This window comes from Bos taurus, chromosome 29, assembly GCF_002263795.3.
Source record: "Bos taurus isolate L1 Dominette 01449 registration number 42190680 breed Hereford chromosome 29, ARS-UCD2.0, whole genome shotgun sequence".
Classification (NCBI taxonomy): domain Eukaryota; kingdom Metazoa; phylum Chordata; class Mammalia; order Artiodactyla; family Bovidae; genus Bos; species Bos taurus.
Window position 1 is genome coordinate 9,018,100 of NC_037356.1, and position 27,393 is coordinate 9,045,492.

General features: G+C 48.4%; 1 protein-coding gene across 2 annotated transcripts in view; it reads left to right on the top strand.

Annotated features, from left to right (window-relative positions):
* Nucleotides 1-27,393, top strand: part of ME3 (malic enzyme 3) — a 220,849-nt gene that overhangs the window by 126,628 nt on the left and 66,828 nt on the right. For both annotated transcript variants that reach the window (NM_001075877.1, XM_024987172.2), the window contains 1 exon segment: nucleotides 17,344-17,419. In NM_001075877.1, coding sequence (NP_001069345.1) covers nucleotides 17,344-17,419 — 76 coding nt within the window.

Sequence of the window (27,393 nt, forward strand, 5' to 3'; positions counted from 1 at the left end):
CCACTTTACAGATGAAGAAACTGAGGCTCAGATGTAGTCATTTGCCAAGGTCACTCAGCGACTAACCAGAAGACCTGAGATTTGAGCGGAAGTCTATCTGAGCTTCTGCTCTTGAGCTTCACCGTAACTCTGGGGCTTTGAATTGAGTAGATCTAGTTGGAACTTTGGAGAAGCAATGGCAAGCCACTCCAGTACTCTTGCCTAGAAAATCCCATGGATGGAGGAGCCTGGTAGGCTTCAGTCCATGGAGTCGCTACCAGTCAGACGCAACTGAGCGACTTCACTTTCACTTTTCACTTTCACGCAATGGAAAAGGAAATGGCAACCCACTCCAGTGTTATTGCCTGGAGAATCCCAGGGAGCCTGATGGGCTGCTGTCTATGGGGTCGCACAGAGTCGGACATGACTGAAGTGACTTAGCAGCAGCAGCAGCAGTTGGAACTTTCTCCTGACAAGAGAAACATACGTTGTTTTCCAGTCATCTCAGAGCAAATATTTTCTTGGCCTTGAACATTCCTGATCTTGAGTTTTCTCAAGATCTAAAAGCTAAACTCGGTCAAAATGATAAATTATATTAAATGCCCCCCCACACCCCCCCATCCCCACTAATTACCCCTGATGAGTGGCTCTCTCATTCATTTGGTTCCAGGCACTTAGCTGTCTCTTGCATTTGCTTCCACTGATCAGGGTCCCTGAGGTTTGCACATATGTTTTCCCAGTGAACTTTTGTCCTCTCTGAAAAGTGCATTCTGCTCTCTTTTTATCAGATTCCAGCTTTCATGACTAATATGCGGTGATAACTCCAGAACTGTTTACACGACAAATTAAAGTGGGCAGAATCTTCCGCTTACAAATTGCTTCAAGACAGGGCTCAGATGTCTGCCCATAGAATCATCTTCTACATGCTAGCATAAAATGGATCTGAGCTTGTACAGCTTCAGCTGGCCCTTGACTTAGAGGCCTATTGTTTCTCGACAGGGATCTGCGCTCCCAGTCTGTTCCTCAAACTGAGGCTACAGAGATTTTATGACGCACTTGGAAAAAAATATGCGGGCTACTTCTCCAACCTGCTTTGGAAAAACAGGATGTTTCTCTCTCACAATCTTGCACATACCTGTAAACAAGCGACGCATTGGCAAGGCCTCTGAGTCAGAGGTATAGCAGTTTCAGACTCTCGGGTTTGATGATTATTTGCTTGGATAAATCAGAAGTTCATGTCAGAACAGAGCCACGTTCCAAAAACTTATTGCCCACAGACCCAGATTAACTCAAGGCCTTCCAGACGGCAGGAAGGTGTGTGTTTGTTTTATAAAGTGGAGGCATATGTGGGTCTGTGCCACGTTCCCAGCCATAAAAGAAAGAGAAGAGTGTTAAGTGTGACTTCTTGGGGGAAACGGGGCCTGACGTCTCTGTGATTATTATTTTTGGAGGAGTAAATATTTCAGTAGAAAAAGAAACTCCTTTGTACCAACTCTGAGTTTTCTTGGCATGTTTTAATATTTTCAACTAACAGCTGAAACCACGCTAACCTTCCCTGTTCTAATTGGAAGCGTCTGTGAGTTGCAAAATTAGAATTTTCAGATTCTGAAGTGATTTGCTATTTGAACAGGGGTGTCAGTTTCAGATGAAATTTTCATCTATGGGGCCTTTTTTCCCTCCGGATTATAAATTGTTCACTCAGCTAATGATGTGATGGAAATACACTCTTCACCAGCTTTCCGTGTACACAGGCTTTCTTAAAAATGAAAACCACACTTTCTTTTCAGTTTCTTATTCTACACCTTATCAGGATCCTTCTGATTCAAAGAGAACAGATGGAGAAATTCCTCAACCCTTGGAATTCAACTAGAACAATTTTCTCCTGCCAAAAAGCATCTCATAATCAAAGACATCAGAGCAGAAAATGATATTTGCAAATTCCAGGAAGAAAAAAAAATAGTTGAAACACTTAGAAACTTATTCCAGTTTTTCTCTATTTTAATAGAAGCCTGTCTATTAGAGGGCTTAGTGTGTTACAGATATCTTCTGAAGCTTCAGCAAGAAGGACATGAAAGCGTGATGACCTCTTACCTGCTTGCCTTACTACTTAGGCTACTTCCTGTCTCAGGGATGTTTGCCTCAAGGACCTTCAGTACTCCCAGGTGCGAATGAGAATGATGCCAGCTTCCTAGGCTCACCGTGATGAGTAAATGGTGTAGCATTTGTAAAATGCTCCCACTGGGAGCTGTCGTAGTCCATTCTGGCTGCTGTAGCAAGATACCACAGACTGTGTGGCTTATAAACAACAGAAATTTATTTCTGCAGTTCCAGAAGCTGAAAGTCTGAGATCAGAGCCCTGGCATCATCAATGCCATGGATGAGGGCTCACTTTTGGTAGTAGACTTGTCCTTTTATCCTCACATGGTAGAAGGGGTTAGGGAACTCTTCAGAGCCTCATGTATAAGGGCACTAATCTCATTCAGGAGCGCTCCACCCAAAGGCCCCACCTCCTAATACCATCACATTGGACATTAGGATTTCAGCATATGGAGGGAAACATTCAGACTCTAGCAGGAATGAAACAAATGCTGGGTTCTTCTCTTTCTCTCTTTCCTACATTTTACTTATCACAACTGAGGTAAAAATGACATGACCTACTTGAGGCCAAAGATCAGGCCTTCAGAGAGCCAAGACAAGCCTGAGTTTTGTAGGTTTAAAGCCTTGAAGGCTGCATCCTCTGTGTGGATTCAACACCCACTCTGCAGAGTCTGGCACAGGGTATGTTGTAGATTGTTCCCAAAAGTCAGAGAGAGCAAAAGACTGTTGGTGCCGCTACACACTTCACAGACGCTTGTTGCCAGTAGGGTTAATATTAATGACTTAGAGACTACACCGGGAAAGGGTTCACATGATGCCACCAAAAAAATGACCCTGACTTTGCCTGCTAGGTTCCCCATAAATGTTTGCAGTATTGAATTTAATAGGCTGGACCTGCAGTTCTGTAAGTTTTTGAGAGTGAAAGGAAACACAAATAATTGTGTCAAGACACAGGCAAACCAGAATATGTGCTCACCCTACTTAAGAACCACAGCATGCATTTCTGTGTCTCTTAGAGAGAAACTGACATTCATTCATTTGAGAAACACATCTTACGTTCCAGTTTAAGATTTTTCAAGAGGCTACTTTGTGACCTTATTTTATTTAATGCTCACACCGGCTTAATGAGATGGATTTAACTGTTAACTCAAGCCCCGGTTTAGCAACGAGCAACTGACACTCAGGTTAGTAATTTGCTAAGGTTGCTCGGTGAATAAGGGTAAGACCTAGGATTTGAGTCCAGGTCCGTCTACCTGCAAATTCATGCTCTTGTAACCATTCTAGGTCTAACATTCAGGGCTTGTTAGATTACGTCATTGTTGTTGTTGTTTAATACCTGTGTCTAACTCTTGCGACCCCATGGACTGTAGCCTTCCAGACTCCTCTGTCCATGGGATTTCCCAGGCAAGAATACTGGAGTGGGTTGCCATTTCCTTCTCCAGGGGATCTTCCCAACCCAGGGATCGAACCCACATCTCCTACATTGGCAGGCAGGTTCTTTAGCACTGAGCCATCAGGGAAGCCCAGATTATGTCACAGACCCATAGATTTCTACAGGTTATGTGGTCTACTTTCTATTGATAAATTTTTCAGATGGGGAAGCAAGCTCAGAGACATCTTAACTTTTCAACACTCACAGAGCTGGATATACTCGTGGAAATTTTCTACTGCCCTTTTCCCAACCACTCCATTCCCACACAGAGGAGAGAAAGGAGTCTGTTCAGAGATTCCCTTTTGAAGTGGACATGATGTTTATAGGGCTGTACTTGGGGGACCCATGGACGTCAGTGAAGGTGGAAGACATGGTCCCTTCTCTCCAGATGCTTCAGGTCTACTTGAAGGAAACCGTCCAACAGCAGCAAAAGGAGAGAGGGTGAGAAGGAAGGGCCCGAGTGCCCCAAAGTGGGGGCTCCCCGCCCAGCTCTGGGGCTCTATGAATGAGCCATCCAGAGGTTGCCTGTTCTGTCATCTCCCCATCCTCTAAGCGCATCTCCATTGTTCCCCATTATACTCTATTTTATTTTATTTTTTTCCTAGTCTGCCTAGAACAAAAAACTCCACTGGATCAGAGGTAAAGTCCCATTCTTCCTTATTTCCCAGGATCCCAGCACCGTGCTGGCTGCCTAAAGCTGGATGCATGAAGCCAGCGCTGGGGGCGAGGCAGGCGGTACCCTCAAGGAAGCCCCGCCCACCCCAGCCCAGTGGTGCGTTAGGAACTCCAGTTCACGCCTTTATGCCTCACTGCGAAGGCAGGCACCCTCCCTTACTGTCATGTTGGAGGGCCAGGAGGAAAGGGGGCCATCTCAGGGTGGGAGGGGACACCTGCCCGCCTCCGAGGGAGACAAGGGGGAACGGCAGGGGTGGTAGGAGGGCCGGCAGGTGAGCTATGGCTCAGTGGGTTAAGAGTCAAAATGTCCCTCGAGGTGGAAACTAAAACCAAGGCAAGCTTGTGAGTGACCTGCCACGGATAGGTGTTCCCCCGCCCCTTTATTCACACTGCCCCGCGGACGTTTCGCAGAACCAGGGGAGAATGTGATGCTTACACTCCTCCCAGCAGGGCGGCTACCTCGCCGCATCCTCAGCCTCTGCCTCGCCAGGTGCTGGGCCCTGGGACTTCTCCGACCTACTTTCTCCAGCTGCGCTGTTGAGACCAGGAGGTTGCTGCTAGGCTTTAAAAATAGTCTCTTGCGTGCTTTCGGAGGCCAGGTTTCCTTGTTGCCAAAAATGTGCGGAATGGTGGTTCCGTGGCAACAGCAAACCTTTGTTCCCAAATTGAAAGTTCACGTCCCTCCTCCTGAGCCGGGCCTCGGTGGTTTGCCTGATGTCACTGACCCTGCTTTAATTAAGTCCTCCTTTTTTTGTTGGACTTGGTGCCAGGAAGCCTAAATGAATGTTGTCTCTTTGAGTGGGTTTTGTTTTTTTTTTTCTTCTCTCTCAGTTCTATTTTAGGAAACTTCTAAGGGTCCCTCCTCTGCAGGGGGAGATAAGGGCTAAGAGTCTTTTTCTCAAGAAAGAGCATTCTCCTAAGTGAGCGTTATCTTTGTTTTTCTTTCTCAGTGTAACTGAATTCTAAAATTCAAGAGAATTTTCTGGCTCCTGTTGAAAAGTGGAGATAGTGTTGTCATTTACAGGCCTTTGTCAGTGGGAGGAAACCTCTCCTGCTCTTGCCCTGACAAAATTCCTACAGACTGAGTTTTAAGACAGGTTCAGAGAAGAAATCAGGATCACCCCTGCTTGTGGCACTGCACAAAAATTGGATACTGGTGTACTAGCTTCCCTGTAACAAAGTGCCACAAACGGAGTGGCTGAAAACAGCAGAAATTCATTGCCCCACAGTTCTGGAGGCTGCAAGTCTGACAAGGGTCGACAGAGTTGAGGTCTATCTGAGATCTCTAGAGGGGAGTCCTTCCTACCAGCTCCTGTAGTTTGCCAGTGGTCCTTGACATCCCTTGGCTTGTAGACACCCCACTCCAATCTCTGCGTCCATCACCACATGGCCTTCTTCTCCCCGTATGTCTCCATCTTCGCCTCTTTTCATAAAGACTCCAGTCATTTTGGATGGAGTGTGTGCATGCCCAGTCGTGTCTGACTCTTTGTGACCCCATGGATTGTAGCCCATCAGGCTCCTCTACCCATGGAATTTTCCAGGCAAGAATATTCGGGTGGGTTGCCATTTCCTACTCCAGAGGTTCTTCCCTACCCAGGGATTGAACTCATGACTCCTATGTCTCCTGTATTGGCAGGCGGATTCTTTGCTGCTGAGCCACCTGGGAAACCCCATTTTGAATGAAAGACCTTCTTAACAACGTCATCTTTTTTTTTTTTTTTTACCTGGGGAAAATCATAATTCCAAAAGATACATGTACCCCAGTGTTCATTGCAGCACTATTTACAATAGCTCCGACATGGAAACAACCTAATGACCTCATCTTAATGACATCTGCAAAGACCCGATTTCCACAGAAAGCACCAGGAGTTAAGGTTTTAGTATATCTTTTTAGAGGGAGGCACACACTTCAATTTTGAATTGTTTTATTTTCTTGGCTTGGAATTTTCTGTCACCCAGAAAATATTTGCATATGTTATTGCTTCCTAGTCTAAATAACCAGTATCAGCCACCATTTGCGAGTGGTTACTGCATGCCAAGCACTACCCCTGTGCCTGATCTGTTATTTCATTGAATCCTCACCGAAACACGTTGAGATAGGTGTTATTGTACGCCCAGTTTCTAACTGAAAACACAGAGGCTCAGCTCTGTCTCATTTCAGCGCCCACATTCTGGACCGCTCAGCATACCCAACACGTATTCGCCTTCTGGAGCCCCTGTTGTGTGCTTGGTGCTATGCTGAGCCCCCAGGTTACGGCCATGAACAAGAGCGATGTCGTCCTGCCCTCGTAGAACATGCCGTCTCGAGGAGGAGCTGTGCACTGAAGACGTACTGTTCTAAATAACAGCCGCTAACCTGCAAGGAGAAGGCAATGGCACCCCACTCCAGTACTCTTGCCTGGAAAATCCCATGGATGGAGGAGCCTGGTAGGCTGCAGTCCATGGGGTCGCTAAGAGTCGGACATGACTGAGCGACTTCACTTTCACTTTTCACTTTCATGCATTGGAGGAGGAAATGGCAGCCCACTCCAGTGTTCTTGCCTGGAGAATCCCAGGGACAGGGCAGCCTAATGGGCTGCCATCTGTGGGGTCACACAGAGTCGGACACGACTGAAGCAACTTAGCAGCAACCTGCAATGCTATAGCGCCAGGTAGGAATCCTTCTCCTCTGCTGTCATTGCCTGAGCTCTGTTGTAGAAACAGTGATCGCTGAGATGAAGAGTAATGAGAAGATCCTCCAAGAAGGAAGGCTCTCACCTCTGCTTTACCCAGAGCGCCAGTATCTCGATTTACGTAACGGGCATCTCTGAAGGATGTTGTGGCACAGAGTGGGCCATGGCTAGATGATGCTGTGGAAAGCTTACTCCGTGCTTCTGCATCGTGACCCGTGCGTCACCTGGGGCCTGTGCTCAGCGTCGTCCCCACTCCAGGGCCGGGTCCTGAGGTGGCCTCCTCTGGAACAGTACCGACAGCCCCGGCAAAGGAGCAGACGGTGAATTACATGCTAGCTTTCAACACAAGCACCCCTAAGTGTCAGGTCAGACCTGGAGCAAGCATGTCTTTTAGGCCAAATGAGTCAAGTGTGTGAGAGAATAAAGGAGGTATTTCGTTTTTGTTAGGCATGAATCCTTTCCCTTTCCTGGCCACATATTTAGCCCAGAACTCTGGGCGAGAGAGGGCTGACCCCCCATCTCCAACCACTCCTTCTCAGGCCCTGATGTCCAAGCATCGGCTGAGAAGGAACCTGGGTTCTGTTTCTAGAAACCAAAGTAGGAAGGTCCAAATTTGTGAAAGCTGTAAATCAGGGGACAGTGATTTACATTCCTGGACAATTCTCTGCAGTTTCCCTTTAAACAGTAACCTCCGAAATACACATACAGTATTGTTTTAGGTGTATTTTCTTTCCCTGGTGGCTCAGCAGTAAAGAATCTGCCTTCAATGCAGGAAACCCAGGATCCCTGGGTGGGGAAGATCCCCTGCAGAAGAGCATGGCAATCCACTCCAATATTCTTGCCTGGAGAATCCCATGGACAGAGGAGCCTGGCATGCTATAGTCCACAGGGCCTCGAAGAGGTGGACAACTCGCAACTTCAGGAATGTTCTGTAAAGCAGGGCATATATTTATTTAAGCCTTGATTCCATAAGTTGGCAGCTTGCCGGATTCTTTATATATATATTTATTTTTTTCTTTCCTAAAATTTCAAAATTGTTTCCCTGAAGCAAACAGGAAAAACTTGGGGAAAGTAATCAGTAGCCAAAGTTATTTTTGTTTTTTTTTCTTGTTTCAGTTAAGGGCTGTTAACATGACAGATCCCCGTGAGCGCCTCTCAGACAGAGGCCCATCCTCACAGCACCAGGAGTGGCCAAGGGTGTCTGTTCTGATTGCTCAAAGGAGTCTTTAGCCTTGATGAGTACTCAGGTTACCGTAGCTCCCTGCAGGGTGCTCAGCGCCCAGGAGTTCCCCAGGGCAGCCTGCATTCACTCAAAAGCCGGAAGTGCCTGCGCGTCTCAGCGGAGCCAGGCCCAGTGCTCCCTGGAACTCCCCGCCTTCCTGCCTCCTTTTGTGCTCCAGAATAGGCCAAGAGCATCACACCAGCCGTCAGGGCATCGTCTCACATGGCCGCATTCAGGGTAGGGGGCAGGGTTGTGGGGGAGGGTGGCTTCTTCTCACCAAGAGAAGATTGAAACAGGCCGAGAGCAAATTGGCACCCAAAATACTAGCCCATTCAGCCAGAAAGGGCCGCCAGGAAACCAGGGAGGCCAGCACGCTTAAACCACCCCCCTTCCCTGCTCAGAATCCCCATAGAACTCCCAGGATTCTCGCAGCTGTCTGACCTGTCCCAAGGTCAGACACCTATGAGGATTCACACGCCTGCAGGCCTTTATAGTGTACAGAGTGTGTGAACTCGCCTTGCTTGGTCCTCCTGGTCACTCCGTAATGGAGAAGCCACAGTTCCCATTTTACTGAAGGGAAAACTGAGACACGGAGAGTTGAAGTCAGTTCAGTTCAGTCGCTCAGTCGTGTCTGACTCTTTGCGACCCCATAAATCACAGCACACCCGGCCTCCCTGTCCATCACCAACTCCCGGAGTCCACCCAAACCCATGTCCATTGAGTCAGTGATGCCATCCAGCCATCTCATCTTCCGTCATCCCCTTCTCCTCCTGCCCTCAATCTTTCCCAGCATCAGGGTCTTTTCAAATGAGTCACCTCTTTGCATGAGGTGGGCAAAGTATTGGAGTTTCAGCTTCAACATCAGTCCTTCCAATGAATACCCAGGAGTGATCTCCTTTAGGATGGACTGGTTGGATCTCCTTGCAGTCCAAGGGACTCTCAAGAGTCTTCTCCAACACCACAGTTCAAAAGCATCAATTATTCAGCACTCAGCTTTCTTTATAGTCCAACTCTTACATCCATACATGACCACTGGAAAAACCATAGCCTTGACTAGATGGACCTTTGTTGACAAAGTAATGTCTCTACTTTTTAATATGCAGTCTAGGTTGGTCATAACTTTCCTTCCAAGGAGTAAGCGTCTTTTAATTTCATGGCTGCAGTCACCATCTGCAGTGATTTTGGAGCCCAGAAAAATAAAGTCAGCCACTGTTTCTCCATCTATTTGCCATGAAGTTGAAGTGACTGATCCCAAATCACACACATGAAGGAGCCGCGTTTCCGAACTTCCAAGAGTCCTGTGTTTAAACCTCACTTCTGCCTTTACATTGCTTCCATCTGAATCTCATCTATAGAAATGGGGAGGAAGCCCATCTGAGAGTGTTGTGTGAGAAATAAGACAATGTACATAAAGGGCTAAACAGGGTTCCAGAGATGTCAAAGAGCCTGTTCAGTGGATGAGCGAATGGATGGTTGAATGGCAGAGTGGATGAATATTGCTCTTCCGTGATGTGTATTCCATTTCCAGCTGCCCTTGATCTCATCCTTATTGAACACTAGTTCTTTCAGGGAATGGAAACTTTTAGTCCCAAAAGTGCATCACCAAAGAACTCTGTCTTGCTCTTGTTCGGTGACCCTCATACTGCAAGATTTTCTACCAAACTTTGATTGCCTTCCTGTTTCACCAAAGGCACACTGAACTGTCAACCCTAGCCCCTGACAAGCACGCACACTGACTTGGTATAAGTCTCACTGAAATATGAATTAATAATTAGCTCTGAGTGTTTAGTGAGCACTTACTATGAGCAGTTCCTCGCTAGGCATTTCGCCAGCATCTGGATGCTGACTCCCCAGCCTGCACTCCTAACCACTAACTACACCAACCCAGCAACTCTTAGAACTGCCATTTGTTGGGCACTTACTACACGCCAGCAGGCGCCATAGTAAACTCTTTAAATATGCATTGTCATAGTTGATCCTTATAACAGGCATGAAGCAGCTACTGTCAAGTTCTCCATTTTACAGATAAGGAAGTGCAGCTTGGGGAAGGGTAACCTGTCCACAGCCACTCGGCCAGTGAGGAGCGAAGGCAGCACCTGAACCCAGATGCTGTGGCCGCAGAGCGCATACATTTAACACCTCCTCTCTGCTACCTCCCCCTGCCATTTCTCTGAACTTCTCTGGAGTCGCTTGCACCCTCATCACTCTTAGTGATCTGTTTTATTGGAAGTAATCCCTGAAAATCCCCATGCCCATGCCCAGGACTGTATGCGCTGGAGATCTCTGGTGAGACTGAGCAGGTGTGGGTCAGTGCACCTCCCAGGCACTGAAGTATTCTTCCTGAAGCCACTAAACAGGAATGCAGAGAAGTGAGCGTCTGCATTTCTCACTTGGTCAGAACCTCATGACAGCAGAGATAAGAACCAACCCCATCACCATGTATTGCTAGGAAAAACTAATGCCCACCCCGCTTCTTTGAGTGGAAGTAGTTAAACCTGAAAATAGGTTGCTGAGGGCATCTAAGAGGTCTTCTTCCCTGGAAATATCTTCTTTTTGAGCTGGTCTAGATGCAATTTGGGTAGGAAGTGGAGGGATGGGCAAGGGATTTCCCCCTAGGATCCCGCTGGAACCCACAGTCCATTTGTTTAACCTCATAATCCCTCACTCTGCACATTTTACTTCCTCACCAACATGCATCAAGAGAAATCTTTCATCGGTGGTTCCAATGAGCGCCTATGATGCTCCATTTTGGTCCATGTCCCTAGCTCTTCATTGGGAACTAGGTCTCTGGAAAGAATAGGCAGTCTGGGGCAACAGAAAGAGCACTGGACTCAGCATCTTGGTTCAAGTAGGTTCTGCTGCTTGTGAGCTGTGTGACCTCAGGCAAATCACTTCACCTCTCTGAACTTCCATGTCCTCATTTATATAGTGAGGTCTTTGGACTGGATGTCTCAAAATCCTCTTCCAGGGCAATCCTTTGGGGAAGACTGGTAGCTGTGAGTTATGTAATAAATGGAAATGCACTTTGAGAAGTCATTAAAAGCCGTTAATATATTTCAGTTTTATTTTTGCACCGTGATCTGAGCATAAAATTATATATGCAAAAAAGAAAAAAAAGTCATCTTTTGAAACTTTTTAGCTCAAATCTCAGTTTAAAAACATTCATTTGAAATGTCCCTCCACCCTCTTCTTATCTGCCACAAAGAGAGCCTATTTTTATGTAGCCGATTATTTCCATAATCATACTTTTCCTGTGTTTAGAATTAATCACATGAGAGCTTTGCTAAGATCTAAAATGGTGCCTGAATCTTATCCCTTAACATGTGAGCTTTTTGCTAAATATCATTACTAAGCCTCTATCTGGTAAAAAGTAATGCTGAGAAGAGAAGTTGTTTGGCTCTAAGGGACATTTCCAAAACAGGTCAGGGTTAAGAACTTCTTGAGGCCAGGAATGCGTCATAGGGATTAATTAATGTGAGTAAATGACTTCCCCAAGGTCACCCGGTGAGTCATCAGTGAGCCTTGGGCTGAGACCTGGTTTTTCCAGCTGAAAAGAATGGGCCCCTTTGTTAGCATTGTTGTTCCACGTGACTAGCTCCAGATGACCTGGCGGGGGAGGGGTGCGGAAATTGCTTATGAATATCAGAGCTGCAGCTGTGGAAAAATAGAAGCTAAGGAAGAGTCACAGTCCCCAACAAGGCCTCCTCAGGCCAAACCTCAGAGCAGCAGCTGGTTTGGAAGTAGAGAGGGTGGTTCTTTGAAAGGTCCCAGGCATACAGGCTCAACTTGGCCCGCTTACCACTGCTGACACCAAGGCAGGTGCGTGCGTGCGTGCTGTCACTTCAGTCGTGCCCTACTCTTGTGACCGCATGGACTGTAGCCCACCAAGCTCCTCTGGGTCTATGGGCTTATCCAGGCAAGAATACTGCAGTGGGTTGCCATGCCCTCCTCCTGGGGATCTTCCCCACCCAGGGATGGAACCAGTGTCTTCTGCATTGCAGGCAGATTCTTTACCACTGAGCCACTGGGAAGCCCCCAAGGCAGGTACCAGTATTTAAACTTCAGGATGCTCACCATGTGTGACTGTTTATCTCATCTAGGAAAGTCTTTGAAGTTCATTACTATCAACACAGTATAATTTTTTTTTCCAAACTCAAACTGCATAGAGATGATCTTTAGCAACAAGTTCCAAGAAATCAATCTGATTCTTGTTTTTGTCTTGATGGGTACAACTAAGTGCTCTGTGGTCATTTTAGAGTAGCCCAGAAAATTCCTGGAACTTGCTCTCAAACCTAATGAGTAAGTTAATTCGGAGACCCACATTGTCCCCAGTCGACATGGTGGAAAGAGCCTGGCAACTCCCAAGTCTTAGGCTCTGGAATTTTTCTCCCCACTGGCCTGTCCACTCCCTTTATAGATGCATTTCCCTGCTCTGAGCCACAAGCACAGCCCAGTGCCACCCAGCCCAGCACACTGATCCCTTGAGCATGATACAACATAGCCCACATGAAAGCTTCTTTCACTCCAACTTATACCAAACTTATACCAATCTCTACACCTTTCACCTTCATCACTCAACCTTCAACCATCCTTGTAGTTCACTTCTTCAAAAATAATGTGTGAGTAGTATTATGGACTAGGTTTAGGTATACAGTGGTCGACAACAGAGTAAATGCTTGCCTTGCCCCAGTGAAGTTTACAGTCTAATGAGAGTAGCATTTAACTAAATAACCACATAAATAACTGTAATAGGTTTGTGTGTGTAAGGATGGGATACTTGAGAATTTTAACAAGGAGCCCCAAATTTGACTTGGAAGTCATCTGAAAAATAAGTAGGAATTAACTAAGCATATTGATAGAATGCAGAGAGGCCAGGGGTGCCAGGCAAAGGGAACAGTGTATGAACTGGCCAAAGACTAAGAAAATCTTGACACATGGAGGAATGGAAAGAAGGCCAGTGTGGTCAATGACTGGAGAAAGCAATAAGGATAAAGTGAAGAAGTTGTCAAGGGCCAGACTATACAGGGCCTCGTAGGTGGACCAGGCTGAGGACTTGAGTCTTTGTCCCAAGAACCATGGAAAGACATGAAGGATATTTATCACAGGGGATAACAAAGTAAGGTTTTGGAGTTTTCTGTGGTCCAATGGTTAGGACTTGGTGCCTTCACTGCTGTGGCCCAGGTTCAATCCCTAGTCAGGGAACTAAGAGCCTGCAAGTTGAGAGGCATAGCCAAAAACACAGTAAGGCTTTGATTTCAAGAACATCGCTCTTTCTTTTATGTAGATACTAGATTAGGTGGAGACAAGAGAGGATGTCACAGAGTTATTGGTGCTTTAGGGAACAGCTGTACTGGGAGTCTGGACAGGTCAGTGGTGTCATGGGTGAAAGAAGTGTATGAACCAGGAGGTAATTCCAGAGCAGAAGTGAACGACTTGGCAGGGGTTATATAAAAGGGAAAAAGGACAGTGTCGAAGATGCTTCTGGGGGTCTGGGATTGTTAAACTACATGCCTGAGGGAAATAGTTAACTGAGAAAGGAAGCGGGAGAGGAGAGTCAGGTTTGTCTTGGGTTTTTGTTTTGTCTTGTCTTTGAGTCATAGCGATGCACGTCTAGATCATAATTTGATTTTGGACAGGTGAAGTTTAAAGTGCCTTCGAGACATACGAAGGGAGATGGTAGGCAGGCAGTTGAATATAAATGTCTAGAACAATGGCTCTAAAATCAGAGGCACATTTTCTCCCCAGGGAATGTTTACCAACGTCTGGAGAGATTTTTGGCTCTCACAGCAGTGTGTGGGGTGCTGCTGGCATCTAGTGGGGAGAGACAGGGACGCTGCCCAACGTTCCACAGAGCACATGACATCCTCACCCTTCACAGCAAAGAATTATCCCACCCAAAATGTCAGTAGTACCAAAGATGAAAAACTCTGGTCTGCAGATCTTTGAGAGTCACTGGCCAAAAGCCTTGGGCACTGTTGAGATCATATAGAGCAAGAGGAAGAGTGAGAAGGAGAATGCCACTGGTGCTCCTGCTAAGTCGCTTCAGTCGTGTCCAACTCTGTGCAGCCCCATAGACGGCAGCCTACGAGTCTCCCCCGTCCCTGGGATTCTCTAGGCAAGAACACCGGAGTGGGTTGCCATTTCCTTCTCCAGTGCATGAAAGTGAAAAGTGAAAGTGAAGACGCTCAGTCATGTCTGACTCTTAGCGACCCCATGGACTACAGCCTACCAGGCCCTCTGCCCATGGGATTTTCCAGGCAAGAGAGAAGGAGAATGGGGCAGTGCAAATTTGGGAGGAACTCTAACACCTAGTGGTGGGATGATCCAGCGGGAATATCCTAAGAAGGAGCAGCCTGAGAGGTAGAAGAAAAAACACGAGAGCGGAGTCACCAAAGCCAGAGGCTTAAAGTGTCAGAGGCTGCTGAGAAGACAAAGGAGACGAAGGCTAGAAAGCTGCTTGTATTTCTGGAGTGGACATCATCCGGGGCCTTGGCAAGAGCAGCGTTGGCAGCACATTATTAAGTAACGACATGTTTCAGTGGAAGATGGAAAAATGGAAGCGGCTAGTGTAGACAGCGCTTCCAAGAAGTCTAGCTATGGGAGAGAAGAGAAGGAAGAAACAGTCTTGGCAGGGACCGTGGAAGTCAAGAATAGTTTGGAGTTCAGTGGTGTTTTTCTTGTTTTACTTTGTTTAATTTTTTTATTACGGATGGTGTCTAACATAGATAAAGTAAACAGGCTATTATAATAGACCTCTCTGTACCCTGAATTCTGTGAACTCTGGATTGTTTTGTTTCTCAGAAGAGTAATTTTTATTTTTGTTGTTGTTGTTCAGTTGCTGAGTCGTGTCCAACTCTTTGTGACCCCAGGAACTGCAGCATGCCAGGCTTTCCTTTCCTTCACTATCTCCCGGAGTTTGCTCAAATTCATGTCCGTGGATTCGGGTGATACCATCCAACCATCTCATCCTCTGCCGCCCTCTTCTCATGCCCTCAGTCTTTCCCAACAACAGGGTCTTTCCCAGTGAGTCTACTCTTCACATCAGGTGGCCAAAGTATTGGAGCTTCAGCTTCAGCATCAGTCCTTCCAATGAATATTCAGGGTTTATTTCTGTTAGGATTGACTGGTTGGATCTCCTTGTAGTCCAAGGGACTCTCAAGAGTCTTTTCCAACACCACAATTCAAAAGCATCAATTCTTTGGCACTCTGCCTTCTTTATGGTCCAACTCTCACATCCATACATGACTACTGGAAAAACCATAGCTTTGACTATACAAACCTTTGTTGGCAAAGTGATGTCTCTGCTTTTTAATGTGATGTCTAGGTTTGTCATAACTTTTCTTCCAAGGAGCAAGCATCTTGTAATTTAATGGCTGCAGTCACTGTGCACAGTGATTTTGGAGTCCAAGTAGGCTGGACTCAAGTTCCAAACTCTGTCCCTACTGATGGGCAACAGTGGAAATCTCTGCTGGGTTCTTTCAGTGTCCAGCTGCAGTTTTTTTTTTTTTTTTTTGCCAGACCCTTGGGTATGTATAGGTGAATCATCAGCCAGTTATTTGGGCAGGTTTTACACACAAAATTGGATGTTCATCCTCTCTGCATCGCCTTCCCTTCCAGAACTTTCCCCTTCACTTTCTGAGTGCTCTTCCAGCTCCAACTCACTTCTCTGACACCTCAAACTAGTAGGACTGAGGCTTTCTGCTGCCTCAAGCTACTTGCATATTAGACTGCCCTCAAGCAAAAGCCACACATGGGCAAATCTCAAAGGGTATAATTCCTGCTCTCAGAGGCAGATTCCTCTCCAGTTTCTGTCTGTTTCAGGCTCTGTAATTTTCACTGCAGTGGGAGGATTGGCTGCAGATACGGAAGTGTATAGGTTTGCTGGTGGAAAACTGACAAGAGATGCTTCCTGTGACATCACAGACATGGTCACTAGGGCAGTGAGGGGAAAGGTGAGGCAGTTGGAGGCCTGAGAGCAAAGAAGTTGCAACAGTCTTTGCAAAGAGTGGAAAGAGTGAATTTTGATCAGAGAAACACTGTAGGCAAGGAGACCGGTCAACGCTGAGAGTCTGTGTGGGTTGATGCCGAGAGTGGGTGGTGGTGCGATCAGCCTGCCCTGGAGCAGGGCTGTCTCCATCTGCCCTCGGGGCCTGGCTGGGAAGGCACAGGGAGCAGAAAGTGGGTTTCTTAAGGGTGAGGGTTTCATAAGACCGGTGGGACCGAAGAACAGGGCCATGGTGCTTACAGTGTTAACGAGGGCATGACTGCAGTAATGGGTCACAAAATCCAAGCACCTCGTGAAGCCCTGGCAGCCGTTTGGGGGAAGTACTCTGATTTAGGCAGGGCAAGTAGAACAGGGAACCACACCCCCAACACGCACTTCCCCAACCCTCTGACACTGGCAAAAACAGACTGCGTGTTCGGGCCTGGGTACTTCACAAGTCAAAGGAGCCTCTCTCTCTTGGGTGCATTGGTCAAAAAAAAGGGGGAAAAGAAGGAACTGGTCCAGACCACTTGCCATCTTTTGCACCACCCACAACCTCCCCACCAGGCACACATGTCCTCTCACCGCTGATCCCAGGACAGGAGATTCATATCCACAGACTTAGGTCCAAACATTAGAAGTTCAAAGTCAAGCTAACAAACTGTTAAGTAAAATATGTTTCATCCTCCTGCTTTACAGATATATCTTCATATGGTCTGGAAGGCCAAGTTTGAATTTAGAATTCTCAGACTCAAGTGGTACAGAGGAAATAGACTCGTGGCTGGCAGCCCGCCCCTTTCTGTCCCCAGCTCCATCCTCCATGGCAAGGGACCACGTGGACGGGTATCTAGACATCACCGCCCACACGTCCAATTCCAGTCATGGCCCCAGGCCTGCGGACCCACCCACTGCAGTGTGGTCTGTCCTTGGAAGGGGGGACCCAGAGAAGAGGCCCACACAGCCCCTGAAAGCAGCCTGGGACCACTCAGGGAGATGATTCTGGGGTCCTGGGTGCCTGGCCTAGGGGGAGAAGGGTACAGGCTGCGGCGAGCACAGACTCCAGGGGGATACATCCCTTGGCCCCATGGAGCCCTTCCCCTGTGGGGAGCAGTTGAAGGAAGCTCAGGGCAGGGCTGTAAACTGTTTGGACTTTGAACAGGGACCCCCTCAGCCCCGATCTGTGGCCAAAATTAAGCGATACAACGATACACAGTGCTTGTGGCCCCAGCTGCGTTCCTGGTCTGACTGGTCTGTCTGTGGGCATGTGCTTTGTTTTTCCCAGTGGGCTGTTTATCACCGTTCATGACAAGGGCCACCTTGCAACAATGCTCAACTCCTGGCCGGAAGACGATATTAAGGTATGATCCTGCTTTCTTTGCTATTGCTCTCTTGTTGGATGAATCCTTTCAGCCTGCGCTAGTCATTCTGAGCTATAAAAGGGGCCATTGCAATACTGAAGACAGGACACCAAATCCATTCCCCCAGTCCCAGACCATAGTCCAGTTATAGCCAAGCATGAACGCACCATGGAGTGAAGGCTTGCGTTAACCAGATACCCTTGTGAAATTGTCCGTCATCATCCTCATCATTATTAATAGTAATACTAGTGCATGTATTGAGTACTTGCTGAATATTCACTGCTGGTTTCCATGGTGGATTCAGGGGAAAATCCAGCATGGACCCTCTTCTCAAGTAGCTAACTTTTCATGAGAAAAGTAAGAGAGAGAGACATAAAAGACTAACAGGTGGAACTTGATCAGAGATTAATCAGGCACACAGAAGAGCTGGGGGTGTTCAAATAGAGAGTTTCCTTTTAGTCGGGGTAATCTGGGAAGACTTCATGGAAGAGGTGACATTGGAGCAAAGCATTGAGTTGATGGGTAGAGTTTGGATAGTCAGGCATTGGAGAGACTAGGATGGAGGGCAGGGACATTCTGCACCAAGAGAAAAGATTTATGATGAGCAACATCTTCACACCTGGGTGTGCACAGCAGTATGTGTTGGGCGGGGGTACAAAGTGTTGGGGAGAAGGGATAGATGTGCAGAGTGACAAAAGGAATCTGGCACTGTTTCCAGTTTTACTCAAAACATTTAAGGAGAAAAGTAGTTTTTATATAGCAAACGATATAATATAGAAGGCAAAATCGGTGCAGCTTTGAAGAAACTCGTTAGCCTCTGGCTGTGTAGCCAGATTTCTTCTCGTGGGGATTTTTGTGGAGGATTTCAGGGACTCTGGATTCTCAGATCATCGTCACTTCTGCAAACAAATCTTATTGAATGACGCCATGCATGCGTGTGTGCTAAGTCAATTCAGTCATGTCCGACTCTGCGACCCTGTGGACTGTAAATCGCCTACTATTGGAGGTATCCAAGGAGGGACCCCATGATCACTTGATGGGGATATTGTAAAAGAGATGTGAACCTCAGCTCAGGGCAGAAAGGCACTGGGCTAAAGGAATATCTCCTCTGTGTCTCTTCGCATCTATGATTCTATAATCCTGTATTTGAAATCTGTAAAGATTGTATCTAGAAATGAATATACTTAAAACGAAACGAAGTAACAGTTAGGTCAGATCCCATCACCTTATCAGGCCTCCATGGACAGGGGAACCTGCATGTGTGTGTGTGTGTGTTAGTTTCTCAGTCATGTCTGACTCTTTTGACCCCATGGACTGTAGCCCACCAGGCTCCCCTGTCCATGGATTCTCCAGGCAAGAATACTGGAGTGGGTTGCCATGCCCTGCCCCAGGAGATCTTGTAGACCCAGGATGGACCCACATCTCTTAGGTCTCCTGCCTTGGCAGGCGGGTTCTTTACCACCACCGCCACCTGGGAAGCCCCTGCAAACAAATGGTTGAAGCACAATTACAGAACATCCCCTGGCTGCTTGGTGAGGGCGTTTCTGGCACATGAGCAGGGGAGGGACTGGAGCAGAGCACGCCCAGTTTCTCTCCCTCCCAAGGCGATGCTGAGAAGCTGACAGTTGTTTTCTCCCTCCCTCCCAGCCAGTTCCCTGGGCCACCTCCCTCCACCAGGCACCAAGTGCAGCTTCTCTCTAACCCCCTCTCCTGTGTTCCACCCACTTCTGGCCCTCTTGGGTGCGTGGTGGGGTTCAGAACCACAGTAAGTAGGACAGGACCTTGGCTCTTGGGAGCCAGGTTGGCGCCACAGCCAGGGCCCTTGGATTCCAGTCCTGACCTCAGTGAAGAGCTCAGTTAGAACATTTCCATCTGGGTGTGATGTGCCCTGGGGCTTCCCAGGTGGCTCAGTGGTAAAGAATCCACATGCCAGTGCTGGAGACAGAAGAGACTCGGGTTCGATCCCTGGGATGGGAAAATCCCCTGGAGGAGGGCATGGCAACCCACTCTAGTATTCTTGCCTGGAGAATCCCGTGGACAGAGGAGCCTGGAGGGCTACAGTCCATGGGGTTGTGAAGAGTCAGACCAGACTGAGTATGCAATCACACATGTGATGTGCCTGGTGCTTCTCTTTCCTGCTTGTTTTCTTAGACTCTGGTTACAGGCAGGTCTTGACCCTGCAGGCTTTGGCCCCAGTCTCAGAAGAAGCAAGTTTCCAAGGTGTGTCAGGATGAAATGTATAATGAAATCTTGAGCTCATTAAGGGAAGCCAGCTCACTTGATGGAAAGTTAACTGCAGCCTGCCCTGTGTAATCTTTCCTCCTTCCTGGACAGTTCAGCCATGGAGAGGCTTGTCCACAGTCAGTGCTCAGTAGATGCTTGCTGAACTGAATGAACTTAGTAGAGGGACCTGATGAACATCTTCCAGATACCAGGCCTGTGCCAGGGCAGAGTCATGGGGTCTGCACTGACATCTGTGGTGCCTCTGTGTGAGCTCTGTATGTGTGTGTGTGCACGCACGCACACGCACGCATACTCAGTTGCTCAGTCCTGCCCCCTCTTTGCGACCCCATGGACTGTAGCCCACCAGGCTCCTCTCTCCATTGGATTCTCCAGGCAAGAATACTGGAGTGGGTTACCATGCCCTCCTCCAGGGGATATTCCCAACCCAGGGATCGAACCCAGGTCTCCCACACTACAGGCAGAGTCCTTACTGTCTGAGACACCAGGGAAGCCCAAGAATACTACAGTGGGTAGCCTATCCCTTCTCCAGGAGATCTTCCTGACTGAAGAATCAAATCCACTTCTCTTGTGTCTCCTGCATTGGCCAGCAGATTCTTTATCCCTAGCGCCACCTGCTATGGGGAGTTTAAAAGAATGATGAAAAGACGTCCCCTCTTAACCAGTAAGGAAAAAAAGTGCTCCTTCCTTCCTCCAGACTAGCACAGGGCCTTGACAGCTCATGGGCTGGATTTCAGGTTCCCATCTCTCCTCCTGTCAGGGCATAACTTACAAAGCTGCACCCCAAGCTCTGCTTCGAGGAGTGCAGAATAGGGAGAACACATACCCTGATCCCAAAGTGCTTCACTCCACTTGGGAAATCGAGATATGAATTCAAACTTGAACCTTAGCTGCTCAGTATCTGTTGACTTCAACCGACATATTTTAAGAACCTTCCAAGTACGAAGTGCTACTTACCAGAGAGTTGAAGACAGCACCTGTTGTGATTTTAGAGGAGAACCAGGGGCTTTGGGGTCATTCTGGAAGAGGTGGAATGAGGCAGGGCTCAGACAAGGAGAAGCACCCAGTTCCTCTAGGGAAAGCGTGAGTTACATGAGCCAGCGCATCTAATTCAGCTGTGTTCAACAGCCATTTGGTGGTGGTTTAGTCACTCTGTTGTGTCCAATTCTTCGCAACTCTGTGGACTGTAGCCCGCCAGGCTCCTCTGTCCATGGGATTTTCCAGGCAAGAATACTGGAGTGGTTTGCCATTTTCCTTCTCCAGGGGTTCTTCCCGACCCAGGAATCAAACCCGGGTCTCCTGCATTGCCAGCAGATTCTTTACCAACTGAGCTATGACGGAAGCCCAACAGCCATTTAGTAAACATCTATTCTCTAAGACTTCCGTGAGGGCTTGGGGATAAAGATGGTATGCAGGCATCTCAAGGAGCTTGAAGTCCAGTTAGACTGACCCAGAAACAATTCGACTGAGCGACTAAATAAATAAAATGTCCAACAGGGCTTCCCTGGTGGCTCAGACGGTAAGGAATCTGCCTGCAATGTAGGAGACCCAAGTTTGATCCCTGGGTTAAGAAGATGCCCTGGAGAAGGGCATGGCAACCCACTCCAGTATTCTGGCCTGAAGAATCAGGACAGAGGAGCCTGGCGGGCTATATAGTCCATGGGGTCACACACAGTTGGACACGACTGAGCGGCTAACACTTTGAGATGTTCTGTCTGTGCCACCGAAGAGAGGAGTGTGGGAATGAGGAGCAACAGAGTTGCCTGACCACTCACCCTACGGTACCCCAGAGCGAATGGGTGAATCCCTGGGGCCCCCACCTCCCCTCCATGCAGAACTGCTGTTCCACTTTGCAGAAACCCTGAGGTTGGTCTTGGAAGCTATGTAGAAGAGTCGGCTCTGGCTTTGCAACCAGGCAGACCTGGGTTCTCGGTTCTGGTCTTGGATTTTCCATTTAGCGGCTGTGTGTGCCTATAGCCTCTCTGACCTCACAGCAGGAAATCGTGAGGGCCAACTCTGATGAAGTCAGCGCTGTACTGATGGGCACTGGGGCGGGCATTGCCATCGCTAGAGAGGGCCATAAGCCCACAGAGCGGGGCTGTGGGGAGACTGCAGGGGCCTGAGGGCGGCCGAGGAGGGCGTCCCCCACCTGGGGACAGCAGACCACAAAAGCGTGGCCAGGAGATTTGGCTCTCAGACACTATTGCTTTTCAGTGATTTTTGAGATTTTTTTTAATTTTTAGGCAACATTTTAAATTTAAGAGACTTCATTTGAAAAAAAACAAAACCACAATTTTAAAACCCTGGATTTCTGACTTCTCTAGAAAAGCCAGGAGCTCTGAATACTGGGCCCATGGTTTGTCGTGTGTACAAGTCAATTGGGCTTCCCTGGTGGCTCAGACGGTAAAATATCTGCCCACAATGCAGGAGACCCAGGTTTGATCCCTGGGTCAGGAAGATCCCCTGGAGAAGGGAATGGCTACCCACTCCAGTGTTCTTGCCTGGAGAATTCCATGGACAGAGGAGCCTGGTGGGCTACAGTCCATGGGATCGCAAAGAGTCAGACATGACTGAGAAACTAACACACACACACACATGCACACATGCATATACAAGTCAGTTAGGACCAATCAGGCTGCCCCCAGTCACCACTCTGCCCCACGACAGCGTTTTTCTGGAGGGTGCCTCCCTCTCACTCCAGGACTACCCTTCCAAACGTACAGAATCTTCTAAGCCACAGCCTTTCTTGTTTATTGGTGAAGTGATGCCCACGGTCGCCCACCAGTAAGTGTCACTTCCGGCCAGAGCCCAGCTGCTGAGCAGGACAGGCAGAGCTTTTCAAGGTGCAGGTCTTTCTGGACCCTCACATAGTTCGCCTCTTGGCTGGAGGGGAGGCGTGGTCCAGAGATGCTTCTGTGGGCTTCCCTGGTGGTCCAGTGATTAAGAATCCCCCTTCTGGTGCAAGGGACATGGGTTTGATCCCTGGTCTGAGAAGATTCCACATGCAGAGCAATAAGCCCACGCACCACCGTTATTGCACATGTGCTCTGGAGCCTGGGAGCCACGACTGCTGAACCCACGCGCTGCAACTACTGAAGCCCACCCTAGAGCCTGTGCTCTGCAACAGAAGAAACCTCCACGGCGAGGAGTCGGCTCACCGCAACTAGAGAAAGCCAAAGCGCAGCCATGAAGACCCAGCACAGCCAAAAATAAATGAACGAACTTAAAGAAACCCACCGTGAGCTACCACATGTCCATCAGCATGGCAGGAAGTGTAAAAGGAGGGGTGGCAGGGACACGGAGCAGTTGGAACTCTCGCTCATTGTCGACGGGTATATAAAGTGGGACCATAGCTTTGGAAGAAAAGCCAGGTAATCTTTAAAAAGAGGAGAGAGAGAGATGCTTCTGAAAGAACTCAGAAAATGAAACAGGACTTTCTCTGGTTTCCCAGCCAGAAAGCAGGACTGCACACGCGCAGGAAGAGGAGTAGGCTGTCAGGGAAGCAAGGTCACGGTCTCGGGCCGGGGGGACCGTGGGGTTTGGGGGCTCCTCTCTCACAGGGAGGGAGAGCTGCCTGCCCCACCGCTCCCCAGAGCCCTGTGGTGTAAATCACAGAGGGGACTGAGAGCTGCTTTTCTGACTTTTTCCCACAGGGCCATTGCCCCGAGCCGGGAGGAAGGCTCAGCTCAGAAGAGCCCCCTTTCTCAACAGCTTTCCCAGGCTCCTAAACCCCTCCTTCATCCCAGGCCCAACAGCTAACAGTGCCGAGAGGCGGCTGAGCCCTGGAGCCAAGGGAGCATCCCCTGCCTATGGGCACCAGTCTCTTGGGCCTTTAAACCTGGACCAGACTTAGTGCCAAGTGCCTGCCTGCCTTACCCACACCCACCAAGGGGTAAGCCCCAGTCAGTGTCAGAAGTTGGATTTCCCCGGAAACATTTCTCTTGGGTGGAGATCAGCATATTAGGAACGGCTCTTGGGATCAACCTCTAGAAGGAAAGTAGTCAGGACAGAGGAGAGGGAGAGGTTGGGCTGAGTCAAGGGGCCCGAGAGACCCAGTGGGGCACCTGAGGAGGTTCAGGAGTGGGGATGGCTCTTCCGTCATCCCGAGTTGGGCCAAGGGGTCCCTCAGTCCTTGGCTGTGGGCCGCTGCCCTGGGAATGGAGCATGACATTGGTCAAGGTGGCTCTCCTCAGTCGAGCAGGCACCCAAGCAGGCTGAAAGTACAGCTCAGGTAATGACCTCTTCTCTCCTCTGAGGGGGTCTGGACAGCACAGCACCACATCCACTTGCCAGCATCCCGCTAAGTGCTTTATACGGATGAACTCACTGGCTTCTCCCAGCAACCCTCCAAGAGGCAGGAATTATTGTCATTCCCGTGTTATAGACAAGGCAACTGGGAAGTTAGGTTCAGTGCCGGTAAGGGATGGAACCAAGATTTGAAACCTCAGCCAGGGCATTATTTGTGTTGTGGGGAGAGAAAAAGAGGCAGAGAAGAGGAGGAGATGGGAAGGGTGAGGGAGGAGGAGGAGGAGGGAGAGGGCCTCGCACACAGTGCTGAGGGCAGCCCACGCCCAGAGCTTCAAGCCCAGGGTAACCAGAGCCGGGGCAGGCCAGGAGACGGGGCCCTCGTATCGGTCTTGGGTCAGCCCCGCCAGGGCCATGCAGGCTGAGGGAGGTGGACAGTAAGTCGGAAGCCGGCTGGACAGAGGAAGAAAGGGACACAGCATCCCCCAGTCATCCGGATCTTCTCCTTGTTATTAGAAATACCAAGGGGTCACGAGCTGTAAACGCCATCCAGATGTGGGAACTGTGATGCTGTGGCTCAGGGCAGCCATCACCAGGCTCTGAAACCCCAGGCTGCAGCTCAAGCTTGTCCTCAGCCTTCTGACTCCTCCCGCTCTTGTGGTCCCAGCCCCAGAGGAGGCAGCATCTTCTCTCTGAACTTGCCTGTCTACTCCAGGTCTGAATTCAGTCCCGTGGAGAAGAGCCTTTGCTCTCTCTGTTGGGCCAATCACATTGTCCATCGTTGCACTGCAGGTCCCAAGCCAAGTGCTAAAGAATCAAAGAGGACAAGATCCTTTACCTGCCCTTAAAGAGTTGCTATGAAAGACACGGACATAGATATAACTGTCATACAAAAAAGAAAGGCTTAGGTGACATGGGAGATTAAAATGCTATAGGAATTCAGAGCTGGGAGTGATATGTTCCAGAAGGAAAGCTTCATATGGAGGAAAGTGTCTTTTGAACTGTTTCTTGAAACATGTAAGGATGGTAGGATTTGGATCAAGGAGGTATAAGGATTGAGGTGTAAAATAGCATGTAGGCTAACAAACACACACCTTATACAAGATTAGCGGTATTTCCATTTGGGTGGAGCATGGAGTGCATAAAAGGGAAATTCAAAGAGTAGATTGGACATAGATCATGGAAGGTCTTAAATGTCAGTCAGAGATGTTTCAGCTTTATTTTATAGGCATCAGGAGCCATTGGAGGTGTGGGGGCAAGGAAGTGGCAAATCTAGGTGTGCTTTGAAAAACAAGATGGGATAAGGAGACTCCAGGAGTAGAAAGACCAGTTGCATGCGTCCTCAGTCTCGAAGTCATGTCCACCTCTCTGCGACCCCACGGACTGCAGCCTGCCAGGCTCCTCTGTCCATGGGATTCTCCAGGCAAGAACACTGGAGAGGGCTGCCATTTCCTCCTCCAGGGGATTCTTCCTGACCCAGAGATCAAACCCGCGTCTCTTTTGTCTCCTGCATTGGCAGGTGAGTTCCTTACCACTAGCGCCACCTGGGAAGCCCATATAGCCAGACTTTCTTAAAAGTTGCCAAGGTCTTCCATGGTTTCCTTTTCACGCACTCATTTAACAGATAATTGTTGCATGGCCTTTCTGTGGTGAGGCTGCATTAAAGAGCGATGAAACAATTAAAAATTCTAATATGTAGCCTTTGCCCTAAATAATAATCATCAATATAATCATAAGAGCAGTGATCATTTGCCAATCATTTACTTTATTGTACAAGGCCCCTGGTTAAATGAGACATTTATTATTTAATTTCATCTTTACCCATGGAGTTGCAAAGAGTCGGACGCGACTGAGTGACTAACAACTTTCATCTTTACAGCCTAATGAGTTGGATATTTTAATTATTCTAATGTTATGGAAAATTAAAACTCAGAAAACTTACTGTTTGACCCAAGATTACATATGGTACATTATCAAGAAGGCTAGTCTCAAGTGCTGGCTATTAGATGCCCAAACCCCTGCTGTTAACCTTTAGGCTGTTGGGTGAGATAAAATGTGCATTTTTTAAATGTTAAATAAGAACGCAAATGCTATCACTATCAAAGGCTTTAATTGCACCGTATGCAGGGCTTGGCAAGCAGTCGGTACTTAATTATTGTTTGCAGAAGGCAGGCGGGCAGCCAGGAAGGGTGCGCAGGCCAGGTGCATGGAATATATAGCAGGTGCTAGAAGAAATCCCATTAGGTTGTAATGGCGGGATTTGCACTGCTGGGGAAAGCGCAGGAGGAGACAGAGGCTGAGAGGCGAGAGAGACCAAAGGTGAATAGAGAATGTGTCCCTCCTCTGGCCGGAGCGAGGCCAGTTTGACCAAAGAGAGCAATTGTGTACAGATGAGTAACTGGAGATAAGTTCCAGAAGGCGTGTCGGGTTCCTGTCATTAGAGATAAGCCTTTTGGACTCTATTTCATGGACAGTTAGAAGGCAGTAAAGGGGAAATCCCATGGACAGAGGAGCCTGGCAGGCGACAGTCCATGGGGTCACGAAGAGTCAAACTCAACCTAGCAACTGAACAACAGCGAAAAAAGGCCTTTGACCCTGGTTGCGAAGCTGTTGCAATATATACACTTGCTGTTGTTTAGTCACTAAATCGCGCTGGACTCTTTTGTGACTCCGTGGACCGCAGCCCACCAGGCTCCTCTGTCCATGGGATTTCCCAGGCACGACTACTGGAGTGGGTTGCCATTTCCTTCTCCAGGAGATCTTTCCAACCCATGGACTGAATGTGCATCTCCTGCTTGGCGGGTGGATTCTTTACCACTGAGCCACAGGGAGGGCTTTGTAAAATAGCTAATTGTAAACTAGCCTGTGGGGCACTGCTGTATAGCAAGGGGAGCTCAGCTCAGGTCTCTGAGATGATCTACAGGGGCAGGATGAGGGCGGGTGGGAGGGAGGGGATACAGGCACATTATACATATGGCTGGCTCACTCTGTTGTACAGCAGAAGCTAACACAACATTGTAAAGCAATTATACTCCAGTTTAAAAAAAAGGGAAAATTAATAAGCAACGCACCTGTTAGCACAACAGGATTGAGAGTGGATGGCAGATGGAGGTGAGATATCCCCTCAGAGCAGTCAGGCATGCAGTCAAGTGCCCGCAGGCATCTCCATGTTGGGAGGGACCCTGTCAGACCTCTTCTGCCATCTTTTTTTTTTTTTTGGCCATATTGTGTGTTCTGCAGGATCTTAGTTCCCCGGCCAGGGATCGAACCCATGCCCCCTGCCTTGGGAGTGTGGAGTCTCAACCACTGGACCACCAGGGAAGTCCCCCACCACCATCTTGAAAAGCCCCAGGGCTATAAGGAGAACACCCTGGAGTCATAGCTGGTTTCCTCTGTAGAACTCCCTGTCTCTCTCTGTGCCTCAGCAGAGAGAAAGTGTGAGAGACTGGGAATCAGAATAAGGAGGTTTTAGCTAGGAGAGATGGTAG